At 37.6% G+C, this 14,208-nt stretch overlaps 1 protein-coding gene across 5 annotated transcripts in view; it reads right to left on the bottom strand.

Annotated features, from left to right (window-relative positions):
- Nucleotides 1-10,780: 10,780 nt before the first annotated feature.
- The window catches only part of Hnrnpr (heterogeneous nuclear ribonucleoprotein R), a 40,061-nt gene continuing 36,633 nt past the window's right edge, over nt 10,781-14,208 (bottom strand). For all 5 annotated transcript variants that reach the window (XM_013034314.1, XM_013034317.1, XM_013034324.1 and 2 more), the window contains 2 exons: nt 12,204-12,325; nt 10,781-12,055 (listed from right to left, as the gene is read on the bottom strand). In XM_013034314.1, the coding sequence (XP_012889768.1) occupies nt 11,443-12,055; nt 12,204-12,325 (735 nt within the window). In that variant the 3' untranslated portion in view covers nt 10,781-11,442. The remainder of the gene's footprint in view (nt 12,056-12,203; nt 12,326-14,208) is intronic.

Below are 14,208 nucleotides of genomic sequence, written 5' to 3'. Positions count from 1 at the left end.
GGCTCACAAAAGCCGGGCGCTGGAGGCTCACGCCTGTAATTCTAGCTACTCAGGAGGCTGAGATCTGAGGATCACAGTTCAAAGCCAGCCTGGGCAGGAAAGTCTGTGAAACTCTTATCTCCAATAAACCACCAGAAAACCAGAAATGGCGCTGTAGCTCAAGGGGTAGAGTGCTCGCCTTGAGTTGAAAAGCTGAAGGACAGCGCTCAGGCCCAGAGTTCAAGCCCCATCACCGACTAGAAAAAAAAAAAAAGAGGCGGCTCACAATCAAGTATAGCCTGAGCATAAACATGAAATCTGAATTGAAAACTAAGAAAAAACTAACTTGTTTGGCAAGTGCAAGGCCCTGAGTTTAAACTCCACTACTATGAAAAGCAAGTAAATACAAATGAAAATATCCTCAGGAATTTTCTACTTATTTTTAAGGTTGCACAGCATTGCCCAATGATGAACATAATCTAAACAAATCTGAATTAAAATAACGCTTTAGAAGTTCCTTCAAGGGCTGGGAATGTGGCTTAGTGGTAGAGTGCTTGCCTAGATGCATTAAACCCTGGGTTTGATTCCTCATTACTATATAAACAGAAAAGGCCAGAAGTGACACTATGGCTCAAGTGGTAGAATGCTAGCCTTGAGCAAAAGCTGCTCAGGGACAGAGTGCTCATGCCCTGAGTTCAAGCCCCAGGACTGGCAAAAAATTTTAAAACATTTTTTAAAAAAAAGAAATTTCTGGGGCTGGGAAGGTGGCTCAGTGGTAGAGCACTTGTCTTGCATGCATGAGGTCCTGGGTTCGATTCCTCAGCACCACATAAGCAAAAAGAAAAAAGCCAGAAGTGGGGCTGTGGCTCAAGTGGTAGAGCGCTAGCCTTGAGGTGAAGAGCTGAGGGACAGCGCCCAGGCCCAGAGTTCAGGCCCCATGACCGAACCCCCCCCCAAAAAAAAGAAATTTCTTCAAAAAATTTTTGTGTATGCTGGTCCTGAAATTTTGCCTAGACTGGTCTTAAGTTTGTAATCCTCCTACCTCAGCCTCCTGGGGTACTCGCCTTGGAAAGTACCTGAAACTACAAGCAAGAAGCACCTAAAGACACTTTGCCATACACAACAAATAGCCTCACTTATCTTTTCTTTCACCTTTGGCAAAGTAAATAGAAGAGACATCACAACTAACAAGCATATCTACATTACTTTTCGATATACAAAGTTTCAATAATAGCATTTAATGCTGGCTACACTTATTTTCTGGTGATAATGGGTGCTAAAATCAGAACCTTGAGCTTGTTATGCAAGCACCACCACTTGAGTTAAAACCAAAGCTCCTTTGTTTTAGTGGCTTTTCAGACAGTATTTCAGAACTGGACTGGATCAAGATAGCCCAAAATTCTCAAGTAGCTGGAATTAGAGGCATGATCCTCTGCCACTGAACACTCAGTTTATTGTATTTAGATCAAATTTTTTCATTAACTCCCTATATATTATATTGAAGTATTATTCAGTAAAATTCTTTTTTTATAATTTTTATTGAGATTGTGATTACTACATAAATTTCACAAATAGTAAAATTTTTCCTTAAAAAAAATTATTTTTTGGGGGTCCTGTCGTGGGGCTTGAACTCTGGGCCTGGACGCTGTCCCTCAGCTCTTCACCTCAAGGCTAGCGCTCTACCACTTGAGCCACAATGCCACTTCTGGCTTTCTTTTCTGCTTATGTAGTGCTGAGGAATTGAACCCAGGGCCTCAGGCATGCAAGGCAAGCGCTCTACCACTGAGCCACCTTCCCAGCCCCTCAAAAAATTTTTTTGTATGTGTTGGTCCTGGGGCTTGAAGTCAGGGCCTCGGTTATCTAACACTTGAGCCACAGCTCTATTTCCAGCTTTTTTCATGGTTAACTGAATCTAAGAATCTCATTAACTTTCCTGCCTAGGCTTAGCTTTGAACCATTATCCTTAGATCTCATTTCCTAAGTAGCTATGATTAGAGGTACAAGCCATTGGGACCCAGCTTTAAAATTCTTTTCTAGCCAGGCTCTGGTGGCTCATGCCTGTAATCCTAGCTACCCAGGAGGCTAAAATCTGAAGATTGTGGTTTGAAGCCAGCAGAGGCAGAAAAGCCCAGTGAGACTCTTATCTCCAAGTAACCACTCAAAAACCAGAAGTGGCGCTATGGCTCAAGTGGAAGATTGCTAATTTTGAGCACAAAGAGGCTCAGGGACAGTGCCCAAGCCTTGAGTTCAAGTCCCACAACCAACAAATAATAACAACAAATATAAAATTTCTACTGGTGCTGGAATGCAGACTTTACACATCCTAGGCAAGCTCTCTACCAGAGTTACATCCCTAACCAAGATTCTTTTGTGTGTATACTAGTCCTGAGGTTTGAACTTGGGGCATGAGCTCTGTCACTGAACATTTTTTTCTAGCTCAACTCTAGCACTCTACCACTTGTGCCAGAGCACTTTTCTGTGTAATTTATTGGAGATAGAGCCTCACATACTTTCTTCCCCAGGCTGTCTTTGAACAACCACCCTCAGATCTCAATCTCTGAGTAGCTAGAGCTAGGATTACAGGCATGATCCATCAGTGCCCAACTATTTTCTTTTTTGAGAGAAGGTGTTGCTATATATCCCACACATGCCTGTTTCCTTAGGGATCATTTGTATGCACCACACTGCAGATTTTATTTTTTGGTGGTAATAGGGGCTGAAGACCTCAAGCTTACCAGACAGGTCTATCACTTGAGACATGCCCTCAGCCCTTTTTCCTTTAGTTATTTTGGGCAGAGGGTCTTATAATCTTTGCCCCGGCAAACCACCACACTCAACTACTAGTTAAGGTACTTACTTTTTTTTTTTTTTTTGGTCGGCTGTGGGGCTTCAACTCTGGACTTGGGGGCTGACCCTGAACTCTTCAGTTCAAGGCAAGCACTCTACCACTTAAGTGACAGTGCCACTTCCAGTTTTCTGGTGGTTAATTGGAGATGAGTCTCACAGACTTTCCTGCCTGGGCTGGCTTTGAATCGTGATCCTCAGATTTCAGTCTCCTGAGTAGCTAGGATTATAGGCATGAGCCACCGGTGCCTGGCCTAACTTCTTGCCTGGACTGGTCTTGAACTACTTGGTTGGGCTGGTCTTGAATTACCATCCTCCTGATCTCTGATTCACAAGTATCTGGGATTATAGGCACCAACTTAAGATTTTATTTCTTAACAGAAAGTATATAGCTGGGTGCTAGTGGCTCATTCACATCTATAATCCTAGCTACTCAGAAGGTTGAGATCCAAGGATCATGGGTTGAGTCAACCCAGGCAGGAAAAGTCCATGAGACTTAGCTCCAGTATGATAATAAACACTATTATTATGATTAATAATAACTAATGCCAGAAATGGATCTGTGGCTCAAGTGATGAGTGCTAGCCTTGAATACAAAAGCTCAGGAACAGTGCCCAAGCTCTGAGTTCAGGCTCTAGGACCTCCCAAAAAATTAATACATAAAACAAAAAGTTTCAATACAAGCTAATAATAAACTGGTACTATTTAACAACAAAAAAATGTAATTACACTGAGATCTGTCAGGACACACAAGTCCTTCTTACCAAACAAATTTAGCCATCTGAATAAAAGCCAAAAAGATCTGCTATAGCCACTAAGTTCAAATGAAGACACAATTTTTTTTATAACATTTGATCAACATAAAACAAAATTTTCAAGTGGCTGATTTTTTTCTAAATGGCCTTTCAAAATGTACTAATTTCTGCTTAATATACAAAAAATAATAGTGATAATAATAGTGAAATAATAGTGATAAAAATGAACTAAATTCAGTCGGGTGCAAGTGGCTCATGTCTGTAAGCTACTAAGGAGGCTGAGATCTGAGGATCATAGCTTGAAGCCAGCCTGGGCAGAAAAGTCCGTAAGACTCTTATCTCCAATAAACTACTTAGAAAAAGTGAGAAGTGGTGCTGTGGCTCAAGTGGTAAAGTGCTAGCCTTGATCACAAAGAGGCTCAGGGATAGTACCCATACCCTGAGTTCAAGCCCCAGGACCTGCAAAAAGAAAACCCCAAAAAAACAAAATAATAATTAAATTCAGCGTTCAGGTACCAATAGAGGCTAAACTTAAAAAACTTTTCAAAAGCAACCTTCCTTTATTTCTGGAAAAAAAAACTATTACAAATCAGTACACCTGCCTCCATCCCTCTTCTGGTTGAAGACACCTAAAGGTGCCCACGTTGAGGTATTTTTGCTTAAGAACAAAGCAGAATATATTACTACTCTCCTTACAACTCAGTTTGCTCACAGACCATTAGGTCCTATTGCCTCCTCTTAAGTCTTGTTGTTTACTAAGGCACAATATGCAGAGGAATGAGCACATCACTCTACGCCAATTTTCATTTTGTGCTGCAGAACGTCCACCTTTTTGACTAATGAAGATCTAAGTATATCTCAAGGAAACTAAGTCATAGAAAAAGTACTGTATTAAGCAACCTGTAAGAGAACGGGATAAATGTGAAAACAAAAGCTGTGTTCGAGAGCCCCACACATGGCACTTTCAAGTGCACTGCTGATACATCCCACTCATGCACCCAAGCCCTCCAACAGCCTTCCTCAAGACCCCTCACCACTTCTCCTCTTGTGGCACCATGTTAAAGACCCAAGACAATAAAAAAAAAAAAAACCTCCTGAAAATACAAGAAAGTGTTTCTACTTGCCCATCTCCTTGGGTTCTGTAGGGATCCGTTCTAACATGGTTATGCAACAATTGGCACAGAAAAACTGCACTGGCAAGCTGTAATGCAAAAGCCAACATTCCTACCTGATACCTCTAGACCCAGGTCCAAACCCAACAAGGTACTTCCTGACAAAATAACAACCCCTCAGGAATCCAGTCCTTGTATTCTACTATGTCACTCCTTCACTACCTTCCTTTAATTAAGAAATAACACTAGAGTAAAAGAATTCCATTCAAATGTCTTAACTACTGAATCTGTTTTATAACTGAATCCATCACGCCCCATCCAAAATCACCAACACAACATTTTGAACATGTTAAATTTTATTAAAAATATTAACATTGTACAAATATTCGAATACAGTTAAGGTACACGAACACTGTACCAAAAGCATGGTTTTTCATAAAGTGATAATTCAATGGAAAAAGTCTTGTAAATGATTCCAATTTGGATTTTTTTCATATTACTGTATGTATATCAGCAATTTAATGTTTGCAGGAGCTTTCAATCCAATTATAGAAACAGCTTTTCAATACATTACTAAACATCACAGTAAGACTCATTGAAGTACAAGTCTACCTGTTATTGAACAGGCTAGAGAAATCCCTTCTGCTCAACCTTCACATGTGAGAAATCAAGATAAATATGTTCATGGGATCCTGACAAGTTGCTACATAAAGTAGGAGCCCTTATTCATATCTGAGCAATTTAAGTTTTCTTGCAGTGCCTCCTCCAGTTTTGGAATGTATTTTGAAATGTATTTTGTTGCGAATGTGTAAAGTGAACAAATTTGCTCTACATTCCACTTAACTTACACAAATTCATCAGAAGTATCTGAAAATTCTTTCACTTACCACATTTCCCAAAGAGCATACTTTAACTTTAGTGCAATCTTTAAAGTTCTATACACTGATTTTTTTTCTATCACTGACACATGCATAAACTACATCAGAAGAGAAACAAATAACTTAATATCACATTGCAATAGCTGTAATTCTTCCAGTATAATTCCATTAGTGATGTACAAGTGGTCTACAGCAAACTTAGACACAAGCATTTATATTTGTAATACTGACCAGCACATGTGTAACACCTAAAGATTCACTCTACACTGATACCTCCAACCAATAAAGAAGGTCAAGTTCTATAAGAATACTGAGGAGGTTGTTTAGGCATGAAGAACAGGTGTTTTCATTACTTTTAATCAGTATCATATCCTATTAGAAGGTGTCTGTGTGTGTACGCGTGCCCCCGTATCATATCCTATTAGTGTGTGTGTGTGTGTGTGTGTACATGTGTTCCCCATTACTAGGGCTTCAACTCAGGGCCTGGGTGCTGTCCCTGGGCTTTTGTGCTCAAGGCTAGAGCTCTAATACTTGAGCCACAGCTCTACTTCCAGCGTTTTGGCAGTTAATTGGAGTCTCATGGACTTTCCTGTCTGAGCTGCCTTCAAATCACGATCCTCAAGACCTTAGCCTCCTGAGTTGCTAGAATTATTGGTGTGAGCCATCGATACCCAGCACCTACTACAATTATTTTATGTGGTATGTGTCTAGTTACTAATTTTTACTTTCTTCAATTTACACTTAACCACTGTGAAATCTTCCTGTAGAGTATGACATTTAAAATTTTAATTTTTGTGAGTGGTGGGACTTGAATTCAGGATCTGGTTGCTGTCTCTCAGATTTTTTTTGCTCAAAGCTAACACTACCACTTTCAGCCACTGAGATACTTCTGGTTTTCTGGTGGTTAACTGGAGACAAGTCTCATGGACTTTGCTCTCCAGGCTGGCTTTGAAACTGATCCTCAGATCTAAGCCTCCTCAGTAGCTAGGATTACAGGTGTGAGCCATCTGCCCCTATTTGTGTGGGTGGGTAGGAGGGGTGGTTTTTGTTCTGGTAGTGGTGGTAGTGCTAAGAATCAAACCTAGGACTTTGTACATGGCAGACAAATACTCTACCACTGAGCTGGATTTTTGAGACAGGGCCTCATTAAATAACTCAAGCTAGCCCTTGAACTCAAGATCCTCCTGCTTCCACCTCCTCAATGCTAGGATTATAGATAAGTAACACCACACCGGCAGAAAGATGAGAGAGATTTTAAATCTGTAGCAATCACCTAAATTTTAAGCCTTAATGCTACCAATTTCTACAAGTCTTATCAGTTAACAGGCCTATGTTTCTTTTTTGGCTGAGGAATGAATCCAGAGGCTCTAGCATGCTAATGACAAGGCCTACAACTAAGCTACATCCTGACCCCCATGTCTGTGGTTTTATGTTCATGTTCAAGGTCTTAAAATTTCAACTACATAATTTCCTATTGATCCAAAGGTAACTAAATTGATATCATAGTTTTGAAAGACTGCAAGAACTTTCAAGCTTAATTTTATAATGTTTAGAAGATTTTAAAAAATAAATTATCTTTCAATGTAAAATCCTCAAATCAGTATTTCCCTAAAATTAGTGAGCAATAAATATCTTATAAAATGCACTATATATCAAGCTACATAATAAAATACAATAAATATCAATCAGAGGAACTGAAATCACAGTAAAACAAAGCAACTTTATTTCTCCAACAAATGCTTTAGATTTTAAGGAGTCTTATCTTGATAAGTTCAAATATTCTTTGAGTATTTCAGTACCTAATATTTGCCGGCCTTTCCTGTCATCAGCTACTAATCTGAGAATGAGTGAACTTCTTTTCATATGTTCCTATTAAGAACAGATTTAATACTAAAATCTTATTTTTCTACAATTGTCCACTTATAGAATATGGGTACTCTCCCATAATCATTGCCCCACTACTGATAAAAAAAAATAAATAAGAAAAAAAAAGTTCTTACCAACAATTCCACTGGTTATCGTCCCCAGCGAACCCCACCTAGCAAGTCGACATCATGACATGTCAGGTCAGGGCAGCCTCAACCTCGCTTCCCTGATAGTCAGGTGATAAAAGGAAGGAGTTAAAACAGGAAAAGAATACTTGCAGATTTCTGGATAACATCTGAAAATGATTAAAAACCAAACCAAAACAAAACCAGAGCTTCTGGTAACCTCTAAATTAAAAAAATATTTATGTATGTATTTTCAAAGAAAAAAATCTAGGATTATTATAACTTCCAATATTTATAGTAAATTTCTAACCAATTTATTAAGTAATATTTTAAAGCTTGTATTTGCATTTCAAAAATAAGACTGGGTTGAAAGCTTCTAATGTGGAAGTAAATATGTCTGATTAATGGATTTGCTCCGAGGATTCTCCAGTCAGTAATCCAATCCACTGGTTCAATCAGAACAACTCTGTCCCTAAGTTAACAGAAGCTCCCAATCTTAAGAGAAACATAAACACACTTGTAAATCCAGTGCACTCTTTCTATAAGGCTTTTTCTCAGTTGCTCATTTATGATACTACATAAAAGACAATACAATATCAACTACAGTTGATTTTCTTTTAGGATAGCTTTTGTATAGAAATCTTTGGAAAATAAAAATGGTTAAACAAATTTATAAGTCTTCACAACAGAAGTTATAGCCTTATAGTAAGTATTCACTGGAAAGGTTTGGTTTTACAAATAATACACAATTAATAAAACATAGGTATGATTATATTCAAATGGGCAGGAGGCAAATGATGTAATGAATTTCAATAATATTTATAAGGCTTTATACTAGTAGTGTAATTTTATATCCCTTTTCTTCTATAATTTAAAACATGTTAACTTAAAGTCTCTTTCAAGAAAAATTACCTACTACTAACAGAAAGCATTGGGCTTTCTTTTGCAGAATAACCCCAGTAACTAAGAAAAATTAAAAACAATTATTCTGAACCCTTTTCTTTGGAAAAATAAAAAACTACAGAACTGCACTCATTTTTTTTCTTATGATTTGATCAAATAAACTTGGATTTATTAGAAATCTGGCAACTTATTAGGACTTTTTTGCTTATAAGTAATTAAAACACCTTCATAGAATACTTCTAAACAACTGCTATAAATGAGTGATCAAATAAAAATTAGCATTCCATTATGGGAAAGAGGTGTATTTGTCAATCTTAGGAGGATACCTACAAAGAGGTCTACTCAGTATAGGTATTACTTCCTAACACACACTATAGTGTGACAGGCTTATAATTAACAATCAGGTTTTGGGGAAAAAAAGATAGAAAGGCAGAACAGAAAGCCAAATTCCTCAGAGCTCAATTTTAAGCCTATATTGAAAAGACACACACACACACACACACACACACACACACAACCAAAAAAAATAAAAAACAGCAACAACAAAATCCCTAAATGAGTATCTAGAAGATTTCCCTCAACTGACACTTTCCAGATTTGTGTAGTTGTTACTTCTGTGAAAAGTTGAGCTCCAAATTTATTTTCTCTGAATGTTACTACAGGTGATAATTTATAAGGTATCAAAAAAGAAAAGCTCTGAAGTGAAATTTAATATTTATAGGTTATGCTTTTTCAATAAATAATAAAAACACACAGCAAATATTAGAAGGAACCTCTGCAGATACATTTTTAATTAGTGAGCAGGACAGAGGAGAGATGGCTATTCTTAAATTCAAAATATAATTTGCAATGAAAGAATTTTATATGGAATACAAATTTTGATGGTTTCTTTTTTTTGAGGAGGTGCTAGGGTTTTTGTTTTATGGTAGGCACAGAAGAACCAATAAACTACTTCTTCATTTCTATTCCTTTTCTAGTTTTTGTGATGATTTTCTAGCTTATGAAACAAAAATATAAGCAACTCAAGTTTTACTTGTAGATTTTGTTCTTTCCAAGAAAAATCAATAATTTATTCAGTTCTAATTTAGACTTGTAATTTCATTTGTATTGTTAAAGTTTAAGTAGCATTTAAAGAATATTTGGTATCAATTTGCACACATGGGTGTAATAAAAATAAGTGACTCTAAACCTTACCAAACACCCATGCTAACTTGCAGCTGTAATAGACCACAAAATTCCTTTATCAGTTTCCAAAATATAAGAGGACTATTAATAAGACTTGTTAAATTACTATGCTGTGCCATGAGTGAACTTTGAAAAAGAAATGAGATACATTGGTTATCATCAGCAAATGTTAATTTTTTAATTCAAAGTAGAAGTCATGAAGCCCAAAATATGATCTAAACAAGCTCACGAATAATTAAGTGAGTCATGATTTTGAAATTTAATACTGCTATCACAAAAGACACCAAACAGGAACAAAACATAAAATAATGGTGTGTCCATTTTAAATATTTCCCATTGGCTTATATAACTAGAAGGGTAGTTGAAGGTATAGTTCAGTGGTAGAGTGAATGTTTAGCACTGTAAAATTTATATTCTTCTGTTCACCTCACTCACAAGCTACATCAGAATTTCTAGAGGAAACAAGGAAATAGAGGGTACTACATGGCCAACAAAAACAGCCATTAGACGTTGTAAATAAAAGAGGTAGTAACATAAGGTTAAAGGTATAGCTACCAGATCTTTAAAAGCCTCTCTCACAAGGCATGACTGTTTCCCAAAGCAAATTTACTAGCACTAGTAACTGAAATGGCAGTGACCAGTGACCATCGTGTATACTAAAACTGGAGTTTAATGCACAGTGCAAAGGATGTCACAGTACTAACAGTCTCCTCTGTGTACTTTCACTTACAGCAATAAGGTCTTCAGCCACAAGATATCCTTGATAGAAAGAATGTGGGTCAAATTAAATTGCAGTCTGCTTCCCCAGTCCCATTTTATTTGTTTTAATGCAAATTATCCAATGCCTGCAAAAATGTTCAAAAACCTCTGAAAAATTTTTTATAAAAATAAAAGGATAAAATTTCAAAATTAGAAGAGATTGTAAGAGAACACCAATCAATGAAATGCTATTTCGAATAAATACTTGAATTTAGGCTAATCCTCAATCTGATATCCACGATACATCTTGGAAAAGACAAGAAATTTTGCATGAATTTGATCACTCACATAGGCAGTTATACTTTGAAAACAATATTCCTTGCAAATATTACGAATAAAATAATGTTTTAGGACACAATTGAATTTGAAATAGGTAATGTTTTGAATAGATTTTTGAGTTTTATTGAAATCTTACATGAACAAGAAATTGGAAATACAATCACATCAAAGAACAAATTGTCACGGCTTTGACGTTTAAGCCAAACAAATTTTGTAGGGCAAATTTCAAAAAGGTGTGAAGTTATAACAATTTAAAAACACAGTTAACCTACTTCTAGGAATGCAAAACATACAATCATAGGTTATTTTCAATACAAGAAAACTTAAATTTGTTTGCTTTAATTTCTTAAAACTACTAAGACAAAGCACTAGCTTGTATTTTTATTTACAGCATACTTCATACTCCTATGTAATCTATCCCAAATCCAAAAAAAAAGGAAACTGTCCAAACCAAAGGTTTCTGCAAAATCATGATTTAACAGCTTTTGCTGAAGCTAAAATGAAGCCTGAAACGATAAAAGCATTGTAACCCCCAGAATAAGGGAACTCTGCAAGCCCAATAATGTCCAAGAGCATCTTTGAAAAGAAGAAAAATAAAAAGACTTGAGTATATACACAATAGTGATTTCTTCTGCTCAATACAAATGGCAGCAAATTGCTACTTAAAGATGAAACAGTTAGGCCAATTTTGTTTTTGAAGGATGTAGATCTAGAGCCAATCGTATCTTGCCAGTATCATTTTCAAGCCCTCACTTGTCTATTTCCACTGTTGCCCATAAGTATCCTGATAAAATTCCTGGTTGTCATTATTGTAACCATAGTTACCAGAATAGTCACCACCTTGCTGAAGCGGCTGCTGAGCGATGGGCTGGGAACCCCAGTTCTGTTGGTTGTTGGTCTGTCGACGCTTGGAATCAGGCTGGTTGTACCCATCTGCCTTTCTCTTGCCTCCTACATTACCCCCACGATTTCCCCGAGCTCCACGGGAACCACGACCTCTCTGCTGTTGTGCAGGACCCCCTCTGCCACCCCTAGAACCTCTTGGTGGTCCCAAAGGTGCCCCCCTTTGCGAATAGCCAGCTCTACCTCTTGGAGGTGGTGCTCCCCGCCCCCTCGGTGGTGGTGGAGCACCTCGCCCTCCCCTTCCTCCTCCTCTTCCTCTTACTGCATAGCCATCATCATAGCCGTAGTAGGGATCTTCATAGCCTCCACGATAGTCGTGATAATCATAACCATAGTAATCATCATAATAATCTTCATAGCCATAGTAATCTGGAGGGTAGCCATATCCACCTCTCCCTCCACCACGACCTCGACCTCTCATTGGAGGAGGCATTCGAGGAGGAGGATGATAGTAATAATCTTCATACCTAACACAGGAAGAAAGGGAGGAGAGAGAAAAGAAAAAAAAATTAGCTTTGTTTCAAGACTCTTAGACTCATCCTGACTTCGTTTATTAATGTGATCTCTACTATCAAGTATACTTCATTCAAAGACAAATCTAAAATATACACTCACGCAGTATTTCTGGAAGCCTGTCGAGCAGCTTGGCGCTCTTTCCTTTTCTTGTCTGGTGGCTTAGCTAACACTATTTCAATTTCTTCCCCTTCTATTTCTTTTCCATTCATCTCATCCATAGCCTATACAAAATTAGAAAAAATGATTTTATAAGAAAATTTAGAAATATAAGTCATTATTTAATACACTTAGTAAATGATTTCACAATTGATTTATAAAATTAATCTAGCCAAAAGGTTTTTTTTCTTTAAAAAGTTCTTCAAATAAAAAGCAATTTTAGCCGGGCGCTGGTGGCTCACGCCTGTAATCCTAGCTACTCAGGAGGCTGAGATCTGAGGATCGCGGTTCAAAGCCAGCCCGGGCAGGAGAGACCGTGAGACTCCTATCTCCAATAAACCACCAGAAAACCGGAAGTGGCGCTGTAGCTCAAGTGGTAGAGCACTTGCCTTGAGCTGAAGAGCTGAGGGACAGCGCCCAGGCCCAGAGTTCAAGCCCCACGGCCGACAAAAAAAAAAAAAAAAAATTTTAATTAAAAAAGTATTCCTTCCTTTCTACCTTGACTTTTACATATAAAAATTACATTGAGAACAAAGTTGATATCTTCCTATTGCATTTTAAAAAGTAAAATACCTGCCTAGCCGGGCGCTGGTGGCTCAGACCTGTAATCCTATAGCTACTCAGAGGCTAAGATCAGTCAACTGTAGTTTAAAGCCAGCCCAAGCAATAAGTCTCTAATTAACCACCAGAAAACCAAAAGTGGAGCTGTGGCTCAAGTAGTAGAGCCTTAAGCCAAAGAAGCTCAGGGACAATGCACAGGTCCTGAGTTTAAGCCCCAGGACTAGGACGCGCACACGCACAGGCACGTACACGCACAGGCACGAACAGGCACACACACACACACAAAACAAAAACACAAGGATTTTATGCTACAAGCAAAAGAATGGAATATGAATAATGTGCCCAGACAATCCTAGAGAGTAACTCTCAAGTTTCTGGACTAGAAAATCTGTTTGGTAAGCTTCTTTGGCAAATTATGCTACCAGTTACTATAAATAATCTTCTACTGAATTATTAAATTATTCAATAACAACAGAATCAAAAAGAATATATAGAATGTATTATATGTATTTATTAATTGGTCTATACCATTGAAAATTTCAGAAGCCAAACAAAACAAAATTAGATTATATAACAAGTTATAAATCTTGTATTTCCTCATTAGATCCCACGAGGAAGCAAATCAGTCTACACTGGGACTGGGGTTGTAGCTTAGTGATAAAAGCGCTTACCTACTATGCTGGAGGCTCTGGATTTGATCCCCAGCACCACAAAAACAAATGAAAAACCCTACACTAGACTCGTTTTAAAGCAGTAAGTAGCCTGGCAGGGGGAAAAAATGCTCAAATTAGAAGTGGCAATACACTACCAACAGAACATGTAGAAAAACAACCAAACTAGCATTTTGGATCCACCTTCCTAATTACATAAAGCAGGCTTAAGCATTCTGTCTTGGTCACACTCTCCTCCAGGGAAGAAGGCAGAAAGAAGAAAACTGGCAAGTTTACCCTTGAAAGATGGTGCTGATCTATTATTAACAGCTTAATAAGCAGCAGCATAATTTAGGTTTATATTCCAGATACCCCAAGAAGAAGACAGAAATAAGAAGCTGGAAAGTTCACCCTTTAAAGATGGTGCTGATCAATTATTAACAGCATAATAACTAGCAGCATATTTAGGTTTATATTCCAGACACTCTATAAGATACTTTTTACCATTTTTCATTACTGTCACCTAGGAATAAGTCAACTATGACAAACAAGAAAAATCTCTTAATAATTACTGAAACCAGCAAAACAATCAATATTATTCTAATTCTAAAATTACTAGAAATGTAGTACTGAATTAAATGCTATACTGTGGGGCTGGGAAGGTGGCTCAGTGGTAGAGCACTTGCCTTGCATGCCTGAGGCCCTGGGTTCGATTCCTCAGCACCACATAAGAAAAA

The sequence above is a fragment of the Dipodomys ordii genome, unplaced genomic scaffold, assembly GCF_000151885.1.
Source record: "Dipodomys ordii isolate 6190 unplaced genomic scaffold, Dord_2.0 Scaffold6, whole genome shotgun sequence".
NCBI lineage: Eukaryota > Metazoa > Chordata > Mammalia > Rodentia > Heteromyidae > Dipodomys > Dipodomys ordii.
This window is presented reverse-complemented; position numbering and strand designations above follow the sequence as displayed.